The sequence below is a fragment of the Chlamydotis macqueenii genome, chromosome 7 (assembly GCF_036417535.1).
Source record: "Chlamydotis macqueenii isolate bChlMac1 chromosome 7, bChlMac1.mat, whole genome shotgun sequence".
NCBI lineage: Eukaryota > Metazoa > Chordata > Aves > Otidiformes > Otididae > Chlamydotis > Chlamydotis macqueenii.
The window spans coordinates 17,120,371-17,141,838 of record NC_141562.1 but is presented as its reverse complement, the minus strand read 5'-3'; the positions used below and the strand labels follow the sequence as shown (position 1 = coordinate 17,141,838).

General features: G+C 42.5%; 1 protein-coding gene across 1 annotated transcript in view; it reads right to left on the bottom strand.

Moving 5' to 3' along the window:
- Nucleotides 1–6,332: 6,332 nt before the first annotated feature.
- PTEN (phosphatase and tensin homolog) overlaps nt 6,333–21,468 on the bottom strand; it is a 53,938-nt gene continuing 38,802 nt past the window's right edge. The window contains exons 10-13 of the mRNA XM_086752383.1: nt 19,030–19,171; nt 16,632–16,798; nt 8,082–8,306; nt 6,333–7,405 (exon numbers count right to left, since the gene is read on the bottom strand). Of these exons, the coding sequence (XP_086608509.1) occupies nt 7,220–7,405; nt 8,082–8,306; nt 16,632–16,798; nt 19,030–19,171 (720 nt within the window). The 3' untranslated portion in view covers nt 6,333–7,219. The remainder of the gene's footprint in view (nt 7,406–8,081; nt 8,307–16,631; nt 16,799–19,029; nt 19,172–21,468) is intronic.

Below are 21,468 nucleotides of genomic sequence, written 5' to 3'. Positions count from 1 at the left end.
AGAGGCACCTCCTTCCTCTTCTGCTTTTTATTATTACTCTGTATTTCTCAGTCCAGTGGTTCCCATCTGCTTCCAGCCTGTTCCTCTTCCAGTGGGGCTCCAGTTTCTCCAGGCTGACATCAGGCCTTCAGCCCTCTCCAACACGTCTGCTGCAAGCTGTAGCCCATCTGTAAGTCAGATCTGAGCGATACTGAACCTTCAGTCAAAACTGACGGACCACAGCTATTTAACCGTATATCTGGACTTCAAGAAGCCTTGTGAAAACAACCCGTGTCCTTCCCAACTGCCAATACTCAGAGAAGGGAAATAACTCTCCTTTTCGCTTGCAAGTGGATGTTGCCAGTCTACTTTCACTGCTGCGTGATCTTCACACGGGCTCTTCACCATCCTCCCACGCGAATGCCAACGTTTCCTAAGCTGGCTGCCGTCCTACCTAGCCTGTAGCTGTCAGCCATCCCGTTTCCATAGCTTCAAACACCTTTAAAGCAAACGCTCCCCAAGCCAACCTCTCAAATTCATCTCCCGCCTAAACTCAGCCCTCCAGATGCCTCTCGGACACCTCTCATCAGCTGCTTTATAGCAGTTTTGCAAAACCTTAGTAAATGTAAACATGTGCCATCACCCCTTTCCTCACAAGTTCCATGCCTCCGCCCATGAGGTTTCTCTCTCCCATGACCAAATCCTGCTTTACATCAAAGACTTTGCCTTCTTATCCTTGAAACTCATTTCCATTTAAAACGTTCATTCATGCACATATGTCCATTACAGAATCCTTCCCATTTTCTTCCGTCGCTTTCCTTCTACCATAAAAACATTTCAGAGGACCAGGCACCCCTGGTATCTGTCCAGCCACTCAGATTTCTTAACCCAGCATTTGCCACCTGCTTTCAGCCCCTTTGTCTTCCAAATCCCACATAATCCAAATTGCTGTAGTTTGCTGAAGGCCAAAAAAAAAAAAAAAAAAAAAAGTCTTAAGCAGCCTGAATTGTACAAGTACAAACTTTAGCCTCTAAAATATCTTCTATCAACTTAAAACTCTTAGGTGAATGGGCTCTGTAGCAGGAAAAGCATGTCTCAGGGAGTCAAAGAGCCACCTGGTTCCACCACCTGGAGTTAGCTATGGGACACAAGGTGAGTTATCAACCACAGGAGTCCTCAAGAAAAAAACCACCCCACTAAAAATCTCTTCTACTTTGCCATAGTCAGCACGATCCATACATTTGCAGGTGGAAAACATTGCCCAGCAGTTACTTAGGTTTTCTTGCGCAGGTTGCTCATCCCAAGTCCAGTTCCTCTGCTCGCCGTTCCCGTTTGGCTGAGCGAACATGCGCAAGTTGTACAGCGCATCAGCTGCTCGCTGAGGCAAACGCGCTGCTGAACTCGCACAAGCCCAATGTTTTTCAAAGCTATGAAGAAAAGCAACCTAAAAGCAGTTCTCCTTGCTATGCCTTCAGACTAAAACTAAAAAAAAAGAAATAAGAAACAGGCAGAAAATAATTACATGTTCTGTGTTGTAACAAAGATACCAGTGACTAGAAAATTTGAAGGCACAGGAGAAAGTGAGAATAAACACACAGGAAAATAATGAAACACTGTTAAAAAGCCCAAACAAAAAGTCTCTAAGTACAGGAGCAAGAGATAGCAAAAAGTAAAAAAAAAAAAAAACAAAAAAAACCCAAAAAAACAAGTATGGGTTTTTATTCTGGTAGATACATCAGTTCAAAATAAATGGATTTTCTTGTCTGCTTAGCACAAGGTGCTTTTTAATTGTATCAAAGAAGGGCCAGAATTACCAAGGACAGACATGGAAAGGGGGGTTTGAGAAGGTACTAAAGAGTCAGGCTGAGAAGAAACCAAAGATGCATTAGCAGCAAGCAGCTTATACTATGCTTTAGAGAAGACATCCTCCAAAAGTTGTGCCAGCTTGTTATTTGACCTGCCCTCCGTTTGCCTCAGTAGTCTGAACCTGCAGGGATGGTTTGCTGAGCGTTTTTTTTAGTCCATCCCTTGCAGGGGTCTGACCGCACCTGGCTGTGGCTCCTGGCTCCCGCTGCACCCAGAACACAGACACCGTCACCTCCCCCTGCCAACAGGCTGGGGACCACAGCGGCACGTCACCTTGGGGAATCTGGTCAGACCAATATAGAAACATCGTCACTGGTGGATGTCAGCACTCGTTTCACAACCAAAACGCCAACCAACTGCAGAAAAAAAAAAAGTGCTTTAGAAGAGTCTGCTACCAACGTAACTCCTTCTTAAAAGAATGTGATTTGTAACTCCGGCTGCCGTTTTAGAAAAGACACAATTAACAATCACTCCATGGCTGTCTAAAAAGAGACCCACATAAACCCAGCTGCCGTTCGCTGCCGACACCACAGGCAGCACAAGGTCTCCAGGTGCCCGCGCTGGAGAGGTGGTCAGAGGACACGGAAAGCGCCGGCACGGGGACGGAGCACGCGGGAGCGTCCCTCATCCAGCACCATCCTGGGACATGCCATCATCACGTTAGTCAGAGCACCCATATGCACAGCCGTACATGGAAAAAAATGAACGTTTTATAGAAGCAGCTTTTAGACTGGAGCATGGGACTTTTAGTCAACAGGGCAAGAGTGTAAGTCAACCACAACACACTACCCACACTGCAACACACCTGTCACCTCGCTTCAGACTGGAATCCCTTCGTATGTACAGGGCTATAAATTTATAGAAGCTCTCACCATACCGAACGCCGCCCGGACTCCTCTCCCTAAAGCTTCTCATCCTGCCTTTCTACACCTTCCCACTCTACTTTGGTTTTTTAGATGTAACACAAGCTTACAAAAAAAAAAAAAATGCATATTAACAGATTTGGTTTAACAAAACCTGCTGTTTTACTAAAATGGTGTAAATCCCTTAATGGTGTCATTCACCCGAAAGGATCAGATACAGCTGGCAAAAAACTCCACGCGCATAAAGCAAAAAACTACTTTCCACTTCTTCTACCACCAAAGACCAGAACAGGCCACAGCACCAAACCTCTACCTGATACGCATTTTTGGAGATGCTCAGCCAGATGTGATACAGGGCTGCCGTTAACACCAGCAGGAAGGAAGGAGGAGCAAGGGGAATTACCTGACGTAACCCAAGTCAGCATCCCCAGGACCCACAGGGTGCGGAACAGCACCCTGGTTCCTCACTGTCACTGGAAACGCAGGGGCTGTCAACTCAGCTATGGGTCTCTGTCCTAGGGGCTGGAAGGGCAGCCCTAACACAAGAGAACACCATGTATCTTAAACTGCATTTTTTAAGCAAAGCGCTGGTTTAAAGTCTAGTTTGAAAACAGATGAGCAACAAGAATAGAGGAAACCCCAAACGAGGTACTCCATACCAGGTGCTGAGCACACTTTTTCCACTGGGGAAAAATATATCTCATTGCCAATTTAAAGCTACTTTAGGAAAAAAATTCTCAGGTTTGCATCTCATTTTGCTGGAGATGCACCGGTGGACATTAAAAATAAGGCATTGTGCATTTGGGATAGAGTTCTCTTACTTGGAAACCAAAAATGGTTTATTTCCCCAGGAAAGCGGTCCTGCAGCTCACCACGACCGCATCACGGTGAAGGGTTTGATCTCCCTGCACACAATCTGTGCTTCCAATGCCTACGCTTGTTCAAAGCTTCTGAACATATAAGGTTTTAAGCTGCAGTTCCCTTAAAATCCCTTGATGCGCAACCAGCACCCTTTGCTCTAACGACGATGCTCAAAATTCCACGGCTTACAAGCAAAATATGTCAGCTGACTGTATCCATACTCAAAATACTTCAATAAAACACCCACACAGTGACAAGAATGAGACTTTAATCAGTTTTAAGTGGAGTTTTAACACTAAGAGATAAAGGGTTGTTAAACACAATAACAAACGGACATCTGATTGGTATGAGGCATTATCCTGTACACGTCATACTCGGGTTGTGGGTATTCTCAGTGCATAGCGTTACACACAGAGCCACTGTTGCACAGCACAAGAGTATCTGAAGAGGCTGAATCAGAGTAAGGCTGCTTAACAGACTGATTTTTTTTTTTTTCTTCTTTTAGTATCTATATATATATATGCTATATGAAAACAGACTGAAAATTTGAACTGGCAGAGAAAGGCAGCTCTGCCCAATGCTGCAGCTGGAGCCCCTTTTCGTGCACAGTTCCACCTCATCCATCTGCAGGCGTGACGCTTTCTAACAGTATTTAGAAGGTAAACGAGGCACTTCGTGGCAACCACAGGCATCGTTAACATATTGCACACATTGGCTACGACTAAACATGGAACTTGCACACTAGCATCCTGTTTTTTTTAATTTTCTTTTCGAAAGCTGGAACATTTGATGCTGCATGTAAACTCCTCTGCAGTTTACAATGTGTGCCGCAGGAAGGAACCCGGATGCTATGATACAACTGCGCTTTTCACAGCTGTGGCAAATATTATGAGTGGGGTTACCGATGACTCGGGGATGCTTCAGGGCCTAACAGTGAGCTCTTACCGAAGTTATGCCTTCACGTAGTTTCAGACATGTAAGCTGTTGCACGTCCAGAAAGGTTTAAGTGTACAGTCCAGAAACTCAAGGAAAGATTACCTACAGAATGCAGTTCAAGCTAATCATGAATACTGTCATAAATAAAGTTTTAATAAGGACTCAAAAACCTTTCAGTCATAGTAATTCTTGTCAACTTCTATGGGGGTGGTAACTGAAATAAAGTATAGGAGAGTATGTATAATATATATTTATATATATAATATATATATAATGCCATTTTTCCATTTCCAATGACTACACCATAAAATGTAAGCAAGGCTTCTCAAAGACATTGAAACATTCAAAAAATCAAAACCCTCATTCCAACCTTCACATTCCAAAGGAATAACAACAGTGCAAAGCCCATCGCGTCACGATTTCCGATCCGGCCCTCAGCGTTACATACCAGAACCACGCCAATCCAATTTTTATTATCCAAAGCGGGACACGCAGCAGTGTCAATATCCGAATACTTTTTAAAGCATGAACATTTTTGTTTATTAGCCAACACAACTTTCAACTGTTAAAAAACAGACAAGGTGAAACATGATTGGAAGGGTAAGAGTTAAACGTCACGTCTCAAGGTAATCACCTCCTGCTCGTCAATAACAGCGGGAATAATGAGCGCTAGAACCAGAAATCTTGCTCCATTAAGCTATTAAAATCTAATTAAACCTAGAAGTCAGAAAATATTTATCAGCCTTGTTAGAAGTTAGAATCATGAATCTGATGAGCAAAATTGACCAACAGATACAGGAGAGGAAAAAAAAAAAAAAAAAAAAAAAGCACTTTATACCTTCGTTTACCAATAGTAATTACTGGAAGTCCTGCCTTGTCTTATTCAAATTCTTACCATTAATGCTGTTGCACAGGGCCCCTACAGGTTCCATACACGGTTGTTATCTAGGTGAGAACACAGCTAATGAACTTCAATGTCAGCACCAATAAGTTAAGAGAGAGAGTGTACTACATTGTAAAAAAAAAAAAAAAAAAAAAAAAAAAAAAGCTTCAATTTGGGGACAGCTATTCATAGCGTACTTTAGAGAGAACAATTTTGTCAGCTACTTGCATCTGTACGCAGCAGCAATTGTACTCCTAAGTCACCTGCAGTCCGGGCACGTCAATTATACCCCAAAAGCGAATCAAGCCCTACTCCTGGCTACATCCCTATGAACGAACGATACGACACTGCCAGTTTAGAAGTTACTTTGTTGGATTGGCTTTGTTCTAACAGTAAACAATATATCTGGGACAAGCTCTGCTTTTTAAAAGTACACATCTTCATGTATACAGTGTTGAGAATCTACTGCAACACTGGTTTCCTCTGTATCGTGTGTAACGTCTGTTTTTAAATCACCGTAGGTACTGAGTATTCAAGTAAAATTCCCTAACAGTTAATGACATTTTTTTAAAAAAGTGTGCAAAACTGCAAAACTCATTGTAATAGAATGTGTAAGGTCAAAGGGGTGGAACGGCTGACAGAGGTTTGATTGAATAAATGCATCGTAGATCTTCCAAACAAACACTAACCTGGAGAATCTCCAACTGAAATTTCCTGTGCACCATTACAAAATATTTTTATATGAATGAAAAAAAAGCTTGCAAGGCAGCACATGAAGTATTCACAGCAGGAATATGATTGAAAAACTAATAATATAGATGTAAGATGTTGACTGATGTATGCACTAATAGCATCTGACTTTTAGCACTGGCCTTGATTACACAGGAGATGGAGCAGCCATTACAATTCAAAAAAAACCAAACAAACAAACAAAAAACAATTAATCAATCATTGTCAAATTTTGTAACAATTTATATTTTAGGTGATAGCCTCCACATTTGTATGGTTAAGTCATTGTTGCTGTGTTTCCTTTCTGTGACCCCGATAATTTTTCTCCCTTCATTTGCGGGTCTTTAGGATGTTGTGAAGGTTCATTCCTGTACCCCTATACAGAATCACTCCCTCTAGCTGCCTTTTCTAGCACCATTACACTTAAAAAAAATAAAATGCACAAACAACAAGCAGTGACAGTGGCGACTCCTCAATTGTCCAGGATGAATTACGGCAGCATGCTAAAGAAAGGTGCGTGGAAATAGCCGGATATGGTACACAGGCCAAGCTCCAGCGGACTCGATTCCTTTCTGAGCATTACTTCCCATCCCCCATCCAAAATACATGCATTAGAATGTAGTAAAACCTTCTAGAAACATCTCTTAGCCAACTGCAGACTTTTCTGTTGCCACACAAGTGCAAAAAAAGGGGCAGGATGTGAACCTGTATATTTTCAAAACTTTGTTTGGTGACAGAACACAAAAGGAAAAATTCCTACGTATACACATTAGGTCTGTCTCCACTTTTATAAAACTGGAATAAAATGGGAAAGTGCCATGTTTATAGTTCCTAATTGAAGTTTTAATGTCCTTTTGACACAAAAAGGTATATACATATCATAGCTACGTAACCTTTTTTCCCCCCAACTGGACAAGTGTCAAACCCTGTAGATTTATAGGGCAAAACAAGATTGGTCAGGAAAGAATTGTTCCTATAACTGGTAATCTGACACTATGTCCTCTTGCCATTTAAAAAGGTTCTTTTTTCAGTTTTTTCAAGTTTGTCACTCTTCATGGTTGGTTTTTTTTGTGTGTTTTTTTATCTCCGATAAAAAAAATATTCAGACTTTTGTAATCTGCGTATGTTGATCTTCATCAAAAGGTTCATTCTCTGGATCAGAGTCAGTGGTGTCAGAGTATCTATAATGATCAGGTTCATTGTCACTAACGTCTGGTGTTACAGAAGTTGAACTGCTAGCCTCTGGGTTTGATGGCTCTTCTACTGTTTTTGTGAAAAATAGCTTCACCTGGGAAAGGAAAAAACAATATTTAAAAAGGGAACCTGAACATTAACTGAGCACAGGTAACAATGCAATTTTTAACAGCGTGGCTCCGTTCGCTATAGCGAATCACACGAGTGCTCCTCGCTGCTCTGGAAAGAGGGAAACAAAGAGCGAGCTCTTCTGAGGTCAGCAGCCTCTCCCTACCACCCCTGACAAAATAAAGAGCTGGCAATGCAGCAGGTTTTCCAGCCCAGCTGACGGAGTTTTGCACATCTGCACCCACCGCTGGTACTCCTGAGTTACAGCGGCAGGACGTACCGCTGCAGCGGGCCGCGCCACGCTAAGTTTTTTGACCGTCCTACCTTTCAGTCCTCTGTGAGCACAAAAAGAGACTGAGGCGCGAGTGCACAGGAATGAGCAAAACACGCCATAACTGGTGACTCGTGCGTGTTTGTGTTGGAAGGCTGGTGCAAGGAACATTCCAACAAGCAGCTATGACCACTACCCTCAAACCAGCACTGCTGGGGTCTAACTGGTGAACTTACAAAGCCAGAAGCTTTGCTAGGCGGTGGCAATACTGTACATGAATTCCGTTCCTACACGGACAGCAGTTTCAAAGGGTTCCTCCACAATGTAAGACAGACAAATCAGACAATGTCACACAGCTTTTCAGCTTTGTTTATACACAATATATACTGACCTTGAAGTTTGGAGAGAAATATCTGTTGGCTTTGTCTTTATTTGCTTTGTCTAGATCGTTTTTTGTTAATGTAAGGATTAAATATTCCTTATCATTATCTGAGCGCTCTGTACTGAAAATACCATCAAGTTCCTGATCTGCAACTAGACTTCCATTTTCTACTTTGTCTGAATTTTCATCCAGTCCTATGAAGAATGTATTTACCCAAAAGTGAAACATTTTGTCCTGGGGGAGGAAGAACACAAAGAACAAGCTCGCTTTAGTATTCACTAGTGGCACATTAGACTAATATCATCATCTGGTTAAAAACAAATTGGTAATATCAAACAAAACTTGCTTAGACAACAGTACATCATCGGTTACATTGCAAAGACATTTTCACCAATTCTCCTACACAATGTGCAAAACTCTGTATCAAACTCGGTTTTAACCAATTAAGCTTTCAGAAGTCACTCCCTATCGAAAACTGCATTTAAAACAATTTATCATATCTACAAAAAAGCAGATGACAATAAATTAAACAAATGTTAAGCTTGTAATCACATGACAGATATTCTTTTGCTCATACCTTGCCACGCATTAGCCAAACCTAAAAGACAACTTGTGCGAATCAGCTTCAGGGAGCAGTATTTATCAACGGGGAGCATCCTCCCCTACAGCTTCCTACATAACAGAATTTTATTTTTATACAGAAACAGCTGAAATCAAGCAAAACCTGCCTACAAATAGAGGATTCTTATTGTATAGGTTCCATTAGTGGTCTACGGAGATGGTTTCTACCAGTCAGATGTCTGTTGACCAGTACTAAGAGAAAGTCAGACTCTGGAGCGCCTGCTGGCCCTCTACACAACAGGGAGTTTTTAACGAGGAGACGAGGCGCTGGCGGTCTCAGTATATTCAACTTAAGCAGAACTTGAGAGAGGATGATCAACAGCTGGAAAGGTACAAGTTAGATTATCCACTACAACAGGTATATCTGTACAAAGAGGCAAAATATAAACCTATGAGTGATTTTTGGAAGTCCCTGGAGAATTAGCTGGTATCAGCTAGTATATTACATGCTTATTGCTACGACTAGCAGGGTCGTTGGGAGTGTCTATCACGTATGTTCTGCTGAACAAGCAGCAATGTTTTGCTCTTGGCTAGACAATCTCTGAAGATGGTATGCCCAGGAATCATAGAATCACAGAAGGGTTTGGGTTGGAAGGGACCTTCAAAGCCCGTCCAGCCCAACCCCCCTGCCAGGAGCAGGGACATCTCCAACCAGATCAGGTTGCTCAGAGCCCCGGCCAACCTGGCCTGGAATGTTTCCAGGGATGGGGCATCCACCGCCTCTCTGGGCAACCTGGGACAGTGTTCTACAATAAGCTCCCGGCTAAATAGCTCTGTAGGATGCCCTGTTTTCCATCACCTGCCATACTTCTGTCAGTCAGGAGTTGATATTTCTGAGACCAATTACCATTAGCAGGCTGGCCCTGACTAGCACATTAAGCACTTCATCTGGAACTCTGAGCTACATTTACTTCCTCTTTACCAATGATACCTTCTATTTCAGTCCAATTTGAGTTTTCAGGCAAAAGATCCAAAAAGCAAGTGGCCAGTCTTCCCACAATAGCCAGTATTTCTGTATTTCTGTTCAAGTTGCAGGGGTGACGAAGCTAGCACATATCAGAATCTAACATTCCTTGCTATTATACAAGACCAGAACAGAAAGACTCCTCCTGAGCTAACTTACATATTTTGGTTTACCACAGAGATCCAATTCCAAATTCTTATTGGAAAATCCAGGTCCTGCCCCACCTTCCTAGCTATTGACCTCTGCTGGTAAGCAGGGTGGGAAGCCAGACATGGAACAGAAGTGGTTCTAGTGTGTATCATACGAGTGTGCCTCGCTGCTGAAGGCAATCCGGCACCGGCCGAATATCACATCATTTTCCTGGGCCATGGAGAAGGGAGCAGGGAAGAGTTGGACTGCTGTTTAACTTATATTCTTCTTCCTCACAAATTAATAAAAACAAGTAAGCACACAAATGCTGGGCATTCAGAAGTTTCTCACAGAACAACTTGTACCTGCCCTCCCTACCAAAGCTGAGGAGACTCATTTTCAATATTTGATAAGCATACAAAAGCACTTCCAGCTTGTGTGCATTTCCGTAAGCACCTAAGAGACCCCCACTCTGTAAGGAAGCGCAAGGACAGAGACCAAAGTTAAATAATTCAGTCAGAAACACTTCTCGCAGTGCAGCAGTTATCCACTTCAACGCATGTCTCCCCAGTGCCTTTGGGAATCAAGTTAATACACCAGATTAACAAGCTGTAACCACAGCTGGCTTGGGAGACTAACAGATGTTTGCCACTGCCACCAAGTCCCTTCAAGTTATCACACCAATGAAGGAGCCTTGTTGGAGCCCATCCACGCAAAGCAGCGGTTGGTAGGTTCTTGCCAGGCCCAAACTGCTCATACACTCAGCACCTTCTTCTTAACACTGCCTCAGAAACAGCCTTAATGCCCACTCCAGGACCTGGAAGTAGAGGATGAACACCATGGGCAAGAGGGTTTATTCTTCTGTAATGCTCCAACGAGTCACCGTCTGCCTGCTGATGTCTCATGAAGAAAGTGGCAGTAGGCAAAATCCCCATGAAGACACCTGCAGGGTAACCTGGTCCAGGCTCCTATGCCCTCAAAAGATACTGCATGAAGATGCTGCAGCAGATGGATGGAAAATGGCTTATACCAACAGTGTTGAAGCAGCACTGCAGGAAAGCAGGGCCAAAGTGAACAAGGCCACTGGATGTAAAACAGTGCAGCAGAACCAGAAGGCATGGTCTTGTCAGGCCCCACCTTAAACTTCATCAAGAGGAGCGTGGCCAGCAGGTCGAGGGAGGTGATTCTCCCCCTCTACTCTGCTTTGGTGAGACCCCACCTGCAGCACTGTGTCCAGTTCTGGAGCCCCGAACACAAGAAGGACATGGACCAGTTGGAGAAGGTCCAGAGGAGGGCCACAAAGATGATCAGAGGGCTGGAGCACCTCTCTTATGAGGCCAGGCTGAGAGAGCTGGGGCTGTTCAGCCTGGAGAAGAGGAGGCTCCGGGGAGACCTGAGAGTGGTCTTCCAGTGCCTAAAGGGGGCCTACAAGAAAGATGGGGAGAGGCTGTTCAGTAGGGCCTGTTGCAATAGGACAAGGAGTAATGGTTTTAAAATAGAGGGGGGTAGATTTAGATTGGAAATTAGGAAAAATTTTTTTACAATGCGAGTTATAGAACACTGGCCCAGGTTGCCCAGAAAGGTGGTGGATGCCCCATCCCTGGAAACGTTCAAGGCCAGGTTGGATGAGGCTGTGAGCAACCTGATCTAGTTGGGGATGTCCCTGCTCCTTGCAGGGGGGTTGGACTGGATGACCTTTGAAGGTCCCTTCCAACTCTAACCATTCTATGATTCATCAAGTGGAGCAGAAGCAGGATGGATTTACTCAGCACTTTGGCACCTGCCTGAACAAGCAACTGCAGGGACTCAGCTTTACTGATAGAGTCCGGAGAAGACAAGACAGATGACAAACTTCTCGCTAGACATCTTTTAATCTGTTTTCCTCAGCATAAATTTGTAGAGGTCTTCAGGGACTCAAACTAAACAATGCAACTTGGCTGAGCTGGTTACTTATCCTTTTATCTCCCTCCAGCTTTTTAAAGCATCCAGTTATTTTCCTTCCTTTCCCACTACACTAACTTAATTAGCTTAATAAATTAAGTTCATTGGTACTGGAACATGTCACAGTCACTCAAATTGAGGGAAGACTTGGTCATGGTTTTTGGAATTAGCTCTTAAGGCTGCTAACTGTGTCACTACTTTCACTGAAAACCAAAACTCATTATTCAAAGTGAGGACCCAGCCAGCTTCAGCTAAAGCATTGGGCTACAAGATATTTCACAGGAGACAAAAAAAAGTTGATGTAATACAGGGCCAAAGACAGGAATTTTAAAAACCAAGGCATGAGCTGAACTTGGGCTTTCTATAGCAAATCAGAATACCAGATCAAGTGCTCGCAGGAACACAACTTAATGAACAGGCCTCTGAAAATGAGTATTAGCTAGAGGCTTTTTTTTAAATGCGGTTTGCTTCACTTCCAGTTACATCACAGGCATCTGTCTTAAAAATAGCACAGACGTATTTCTTCCCATAATCAAATCTGTATCATAAAATCTACAGTGCAGTATCAGACACTGGAGACAAGCTGATTTCATCGCGCTAGTTTGACATACAAGACTTATCTCTACCTTCTGCAGTTTTTCAGCTCTCGACCGAAAAATATCCCTCACTCTAGAGCCACTATCTGCCTCTAACTGCAGAATGAGATCCAAATCCAAACATCATTTAAGCCATCAGCTGGGAGTTCCCATATCCTCTGGAGAGTTTAAGTTTGCAGAGAGATATACAGGCGTGATAATCACTGTGCAGCACCAGCTAAGGGTTTTGGAGATGCAACCCAGCAATCAGAAGATGGAGATCACATTTCAACCTGTTCCACGCTGGCCTCACAGCCTTCCTGTAGCCACGGCTGGTGGAATTTCTTGTACTATTTTCAGATCGCCAGTTAAAGTCTTCTGACATTTCCCGAGCTCATTCTTCAGTGTTCGCTAAAGAGCGATCACCCGAAGTCCTCTTGAACCGTGTAGCAGAACTTCCCATCTATATAGACTCAAGAGATGAAACGGCAGACCCAACAGCTCAAACAATGCTGTCAGCCCTGCCTACGCTAGGCTCTGGGTATAAACCAGCAGTGACTCTTAGAAGAAAAACCCCACATCAATGTCTCCCCTTCATCTATACTGGAAGGACTCCTGGAAAAGGTCTCCTTTATCCCCAGGCTCTGCAGGCAGGAAGACGACGAGATCTTCAGGATTATTTTTAAACAGACTCTCAAGGAACCAAGTGATATAAGGATACTCTGAAATACTTCTAAGATTATCATTTCAACATCAATAACTTGAAGAAAAAGGCTTCACAGAGGTACATAGAAGCAAGCCTAGAGAGACTACAGCAGCAGCCTGAGATGGAAGAACAGCCGAGCTACAAGTCAGAGAAACAAAAACCTACGCTCAAAAACCCCCCAAATTACTAACTTCCATCCATCAGAAATTCATACACAGTAACTGTACTCGAGCCCCAAGCCATTTTATTCTCATATGAGCAGGCATTTCACTCTTGAAAGGAAGTAGCTACATCATACTGAATAAACGGTCCAAGAATGAAGTAAACAACTTGATTAAACAAGAAAAGACCAAAAGTTGTGGACTTACTGATGCCATGTGGCACAAATTATGGAAGAGATGAAACAGGGCAACTTTTTCAAAGCAGTCACCCTCTTACCAACATCATCTCACCAGTACCATAATCCTTTGGCTGAGGTCAGCTCTCACCAGCCATTGAATATGCTTAAATCAAGTTCTGTCGTTAAAAAACAGGACACTTGACTGCTTTAAATTTCACACTGACACTGCAACGCTAGGTGCTTCAAGTAATTTGATTATTCAGGTCTGTTTTGTTTCATGTTTTATCCAAGAAGAGCTTGATCAAAGTTGAGGAGGACCCTCTGTATTACAGAGCTCTTGCAGACAACACTACTGTTCTTCAGAGGATTAAGAAATTTGAAAGCAAGTACAGCTTAGCGAATCTGGAGCACTTCAGCTGAGATCAGTGGTATCAAACACCAAAACAAACCCAGCACGAGGACGCAGAAGTTTCCTTTATCTCCAGAGATCAGATATAGCCATTTTGCAGTCTGAAGCCCGGAATGGACTGAGAATTACACTTTTAATTAAATGTTATTAGGTTTATTAGGTTTCTTATGGAAAATCAGAGTGTTGACTGGTAGATACATGATACCTCTAAGTGCGTGCAAGAAAACTTGTCTAGCAGCTACCTCTGAACATGCTAAGAGAAAATTCTGGAGAAGCAACAGTCAGTGACATGCAACAGACCCATAACTCCAGCTTTCGTAAACACGTGTGAATAAACCAGAATCTCTGAAAGATAAGATCCTATTACTCCTAACTATGCTGTTCCTGATGAGGAACACTGCATGGAGGTGATCTTCTCCAAAATGTGACAAGTCTCCACAGGGGAAGGCTCTCTCTTTTAGGGTCTTGAGTGAAAACTGTGTAGAGTCAGTTGATCTAGAAAAGGAACAGGCACAGATGTGAAACACTTGTACAGAGAAATGTGTTCAAGTTTGTGCCAGGGAAGGTTTTTGGCCAAAAATATGCACCTTTGCCCTATTCCCATCTTAGTCACTTCACGTAACAAGTTTTCAAAAGGATCTCCTCCAGTGCCAAAGCACACGTCAGAGATGGAGTATTTCACTAATTCTCCGTGTGAAGACCTCAGCAGTGGTTTCGTAAAACACACTAACATACCAACATCCGAGAAGATCCAAGGATCCAGTCCCAGATGCTCTCAATTTGTGTCTGCATTTACAGCGGGGCTAACAGAGATGGTCTTACCAGAACTGCGTAGCACCACATACCTGCTTTCTTTTGGACTCCACTCCTACACAAGGTTGAGGGCAATCTGAAACTAGATTCAACAGATCTTTGGGGCAGATGACTAAGGTGGTTTCTTTACCAGCTGGCAAAGGGACAGTTTCTATCTCTCAGAAAAGCTTGCAGACATGGAAAGAAGAGCTTTCACCATCTCAGCATTTCTTGGCCCCAGCAGTCCAAAGACACTGAGAAAAGGAGCATCTCTGCACTACCTGTAACCCACAGAACCTGAGTGGTTAAGGTACCTGACAACGATAGACAAAAAGAAAAAAATTAAACCAGCTACCTCGGAAACTACAAAGAGATTCTTAAGAAATGAAACACAGCTGATATGACACTCTGAAGTGAAACTACAGCATGGTAACGCACTCACTGCATTTCTGCAGGCAATTCTACACGCTCTCGAAGACTGAATTTATACTACAGAAATAGCACGTGATAACTAGGAGCTCCAGTTTACGCCATCACTGGATCTCAGTGCTCTTTACAGAGGCAGAACAAATACAGAACTTGGTGCTACAGAGCCAACATCCAGCATCTGAGCTGCGCACTGGTATTTCAGGGACTTAGTCACGGAGAGGCAATGCAGCACAATGCATCCTGAAAAGCCCGTTTGAAAACCATGTATTACTGAAGATAGTAAAAACTGACAAATTCACAGTGAAGACAGCACAGAGACCAGAGGAAACAAGACCTTGTCTCAGATGTCTGGGTTTTGTTTCATGTCCTCCCTGCATCCCTCATGCCTAGCCCACAGTACTAATCTGGGTGCTCCTTTACAAGTCCATTGTCAAAACTGGCTTCTGTGCACTGCAGTTTTAAACGTCAGTAATTTTAATGCTGACTTCAACTAAAATTTCTACTTTTAAAATGCTTGGTCTAGAGTTCTCTGCACTGTATATAGCTGCACTGACCAACTAAAACAGCTCATTAAACAGGCAGAAGAAAAAAATATTCCAAATAAGAAACCGTTAAAAAATTTTTTTGTATAGATCTGCTCACAGCGAACAACAGAACGTGGCGTTTCCAGCTAGTGAAATTGTACCATTGAACTAGTTAACAACACCTCAGCGCTGAACAAGCCCACAAAAGCATGCATGTGTACTTGCACACGTACCTACTAGGTACCACCCACGTGCAGTTATGAGAGACTTATCACTTACGTTTGCCTCCCAGTCCACTCTAGTATTTTTTTTTTCTATGCTTTGCCTGGACACAGGATTCACTCAATGAACACTCTTGAGTTTTATATCATCTATTAAATAGTGAAAAACTATTCATAAAGAATTTTAAGAAAGAAATACAAAAGTAGCCTTTAATCAACAAGGTCTCATCCTCACCCTTCACTCTGGTAGACAAACTAGCTCCACAAGCAACAGAATTCATGAAATCCAGTGATGAAGCATTCCTCTTTAAGAACTCGCTGACTTTAGCGTCACAGTAAGTTCTAGATTAATTTTTTCCACAACTGAGACACTGGTAACATTCTCAGTTCTGAGTGAATTCTGTAAACGTCTAACGTCAAGGCATCGCAGCTGGGAACCGAGATGGCTGAATAGATTGCAGAGATACTTCTACAAAGTGCATAGGAATTCAATTATCTCAAACTCAACCAAATTTGACAGATGGGTAGAAATCAACCAACAGCACACAGACATGATCTTCTGTGCCTGCCGAAACCTTAGGAAAATGTAGCGAAGAAAACAGCTGGAGTTAACTTGCTCAGTATGCAAGTCTATTTTTAGAATTAGAATGTTTCTTCCTCAATTAGATTACTCACTACTACCCAAACGACTGCAATACATATCCAGTATAATTTTTATCCAACGTTTGTATTTAATCTCACCAACTCTCAAAATATTCAGCTTTCATTTTGTGGTAGATTCTCTCTTTGGGAAACCTGACATTAAAGCATTAAATCCTGTGATTACACACCACTGAAGAATAACCAGCATCCCAGTCCTGCATCAGGATTGGCTTAACAACATTTTCCAGAAAAGTGAGAAAACCAACCTTTTTCAACATCTTGTTCTGTTTGTGGAAAAATTCCACTTTGATATCACCGCATACCGGCAAAGGTTGAGGGAATTCAAAGTACATGTACTTGTCTTCACGTCTTGAGGGTCCTGAAGGGGAGGTGAATATCTTTACCTTTAGCTGGTACACCACAAACTGAGGATCTGCATGGCAAAACAGAGCGTCACTTTGTAAGAAATGCCTTAAAAGTGTCAAAAAGCACAATATTAGTATCAGAATCACAGTCACGAGCTACGACATCGTGAAAGTTCAAGAAATATCTATGAAGAGGCAAGCACCACAGGGCATCAGACTTTGCTAGGTGTTGCTGGAAACAACCTAACAGATTTCTGTCCTTTGTAGCAACACTCTCAGGCAACCATAGAGTTTCTAGAAAGTTGCTGTTTCTTTTTAATATAATGAGGAAGAACTATATGAAGTGACAACTTCTTGACTTTTCTTTGCGTATCGCCTCTCATCTTTATATCATACGGAGGTAACTGAGGGGTTTTATTCTGTCACCTCTTCTTCAAATTGCAGAGCGGGCAATCATGTCAGCACAAACGGATTCCTACTCTTGCATAAACAGAACTGTTACACACACACACAAACAGGGACAAAATTTAAAATTAATACATAAACCAACCAGCAGATTATACTGGCACAGACCCACAGTCTGGCCCGTGAACCATCCCCGCCAAAGGAGGGCCAGCCACAGCGTAACTTTCCAAATTAAGTCTGCAGGGGTAACAGCTGAAATTAGGAGGGCTTTTTGGTGCTGCCTAAGCAGGTTTTCTTTGGAAACTGCCAGACGCCACCACGAAAGCCAGAAATATTAAATGAAACTTATTCAAAGTCTAGAACTGCTCCATAGACAACAGGCACCAAACCGTACCCTGCCACAGAGCGCACAGCCTCCCTGAAACCAGCCCTGCAGAGCTGCCCAGGTCCTGACCAAGCACACCCATGCTATCTTGCTGAATGGCCTACTGCTACTTATCTCCCTCAAACCCTCAGAGCCGAGAAACCCTGCCATGCCGCCTTCTTGTCGTGCCCTAGAGGCACGACTCTGCTTGGTCAGTGGCTTTAGAACAGAAGGAAGATAACAAGGAAGTCAGATTTGAAGTTATCATTTGTTGGTAAAATTACTACCACCGCAGCAGATAACGTGACTAAAGAAATACAGACTACTGATTTCGCATTCTGAAAAATCACTGAAAGCTCCACAGAAATGTAAAATATTGCAGTTCACAAAGATGCTGAAGTTGAGAGATTTTCTGTCTTCTCAAGTGCTTAGCAAGTCTTTTGTTTACCCCGACATCCTACTGCAAAAACAGCATGCTAGCAGCCTGGTACTGACAAACAAGTTAATGCTCACGCGAGCAACTCATACTTGGAGCTTGATTTCGCAAGTATAGTGCAGTTTATCCAAAACACTAAATAACTGGTAATTGCAGAAATCTGTAACCTCCACACCTCTACCCTAGAGGCAGAGGTTTTTTGGCAGAGGCTCCACCTCTCCTCCCCCTGTAAATACATTTAGCCTGGCAGTTAGCTTCCTTCTTACATGAGTGACACGTTCAGGTACTGTCTTACAACAATATTAATAGTGCAACTTTAATCAAATCCACAGGAGGCACTGGAATTAATTACACATTGCAGTAATCCCCATAGCAAAACCATTAGAAAGACTTTTTCCACTAACAAAATAAAGAACACTCAACTCTAGGCAGTTACTGCCCTGTAACACAGCCCACAGAAGGACAGAAGTCAATTTGTATTTATACTTCAAAGCTTCAAGCAATCTGTTGTTCCTTACTAACACACTGTGTATCAGCAAACTAGATAATTGTTTACAGGTGTATTAATACTTCATGAGTTTCCATATAAAGAAAAGTTTATTCCAGAGTTAATTAGATATTTACCTAGCTGAACCAATTCATTTTTTTTAAACATCATGGGAAGAATAACATTGCTGCATTTGAAGCCAACATGCCACTAAGCAAGTGTTTTTCAGCAATTCACATTTCCCGAGAGTTGCTATTTAAAAAAAGCTTTTTAGAAAAGTAAGGAGCAAATATCCAAATATATATATATATATATATACATATATATATATGGCATCACTTATCTTCAAACCATTAAATACTTCCCAATTTAAAACCATAGTGAAACAAGTCCTTTGTATACCTCAACTTACTGCACCTGGGAGGATGCTACTGGATAGACTACACCAACCTAGCAGTGAACGTGAAGTACGATGATCTCCTCCATCAAGATGTGCAGCTCTTCGTATCATGTAACAGAATGGTAAGTCACATAACCAAACCAAGTTGAAGGCCAACGTGTTTCCTTACGAGGCCTAACGGAGGCTAACAAGGTGCCGGGTACTTACTGCAAGTTCCGCTGCTGAACATGGGAATTGTTTCAAACATCATCTTGTGAAACAGCAGTGCCACTGGTCTGTAATCCAGGTGATTCTTTAACAGGTAGCTATAGTAGTACACGTAGCGTCTCTGGCTGGGAATTGTCACTCCCTAAATAGAGGGAAAACAAGTGGCAAAAACCATCAAGACCATTTATTATATCCTGCCTGTTACCTTGGGATATAGCTAAAGGGAAATAAACCCCGAACAAAAAGGAAGCCAAAGCACCTGGAACAAACTGTCACGATACACGCTGAGTATACCGCTGTGGAGCTAGCCTGGAGACGGGCACGCAGAGTAAAGCATCTAAGCTAGGGACCTAGGGAGCAGGACAGTGCTGCGCTGCTCTCGACACCGCACCAAACCCAGCGGTAACTCGTGAGGGCTCTCAGTGATTTCTTCACTGTGGACCATCCTAGGCACCTTAAGGACTAGCGAAGACATAATCCACCCCCAAACCATTCCCAAAGGCAGTGTCTGTATGCGTTCCCCTTCTTCCTAGGTGTACGTCCACATCTCTTGTACTCATCCTGCAGAGCGTTTAAGAGGAAGCTGTTTGCACACATTATTTAACACCAAGCAAATAATCACAGACCAGTCCCCTGTGTGGAACAAGCAGCCTTTCCAGTTACTTTAGTATGTATCTCCAAACAACCATCTCAAGCAATGAGGCAAAGAATGGAGATTTTTCTGTATCTTACAAACACCGCAGACACTCTGAGGGTCACGTAAAAGATAGTTTCACACTGCTGCTGGCATGGGGAGTGTCAGATATTAAGCAGGAGGTACCTTGAACATACTCTGATTTCTGAGCCCCAATACAGGAATTACATTTCAACAGCAGCTTACATCAAAAGGCTCTCATTTTGTTTGCCAGCATCACTGTACTCAAGACTGACGCTACCTTCTAGGACAAAACGCCCTTCTGAAATGTTTTCACAAAAACCAGAAGTGGAAAGTTTCAATAATAGAGGCCTGTATGAACGTATTCACTTAACAACTGTTAAATAAAGGGCTTTGTTGAATTACAGTTCTGAAGTAAACACCTGCTTTGAGAACATAGAGCCAAAGAACATTTTTATTACTGGTTTTAAATCAACTTCAAGTGATGGGAATAGTTTTAAAGCTCTTAGAGCCAGTAATTTCAAGCAAAAGTGATAGGGATGAAAAAATCTAATTTCTGAGAAAATTATTACATGGTTTATAGTAACCCATACTATATACTTGCAACAGCATAAGTAAACTTCCATATTAAAACTAAACGTGAAATTGCAATGAACTGGAGACAAGAAGGTTTTCACATACAAATCTATGAGCATTTTGGTCACAAAACCTAGAATACAGTATTTCTATAAACTGTTAGTTCTAATACCTGCTTCACCTCACGACAGCCATAAGCTAAGAGCGGCCAGAGTACTTTTAATTTAGTAAGCATCAATTCTGCATATAAGAAAATAATTAACTTCCTGCCATTATTTAAAAAAAAAAAAAGAAAAAAAAGAAAAATTCATAATTTTGTCTCCTTACCACTTCAGTTTTTCTAAATTACACAAAAGACTTTTCCCTACAGCACCTGTACAATGACCTTCTTACGAAGCCTTCTAGACTGCCCGTGTTTTTGGTTCAGACGTCATGTCAGTAGCTACCAGACCCACTTCTTAACAGAGCTGTAAAGTTTGCTTTGCTGGGATCTGAACTTCACGACTGAGAAAGTCCCAGCCTCAGAACAAACCATCAGTAAACTTGCCAATGCTGCCAATCAGAAGGCGACCATGCAGGTAAGGGAAATGCATCCTTCTCTGCTCATCGCTTCTTCATGCCATAAAGGATGCGCCCCACAGAAAACCCAGCACACCGTATCAGGACAACCAGGGCTGGGGCCAGAACAAAGGGAACACAGTCACTTTTGCGGCTATATAAAGTGATAGTTGGTCTCACAGCAAAACCAGTTCTCCACCAAGAGGGCAGTTTTATCCCTCTAGCCACAGATTTTTACTCCCTGGAGACAGAGCCTTTACTCTAAGATCCTAAGAACCAGCCACAATGAAGTGGAACAGAAGTTCTCCATTTTCCAAAGATTTGATCTCAAAGCAGAACAGTTTCATAACAAGCTAATATTCAGAGATGCATTCAACCCCTGCTTACTTTTACTGAAGAAGAATAAAGAACAGGGAAGCAGTTTTAAGTATTTTCTGCTCAAGAAGCCTACACTTCCCATCTAACACCATCACATTTTTTTTTATTTGATATTAGAGAAGATTCTCTAGTCCCTATGTGAGTTTTACAGGGCACTGCTGAGCTGTGCAGACATCACAAATTGTCAGATGCTGCTCCTGGTTCTCTTCTCAACGTAGTGCAGGCAGTATTATGAAGAACAAACATTTCTGGAAGTAATACTCCCACATTCA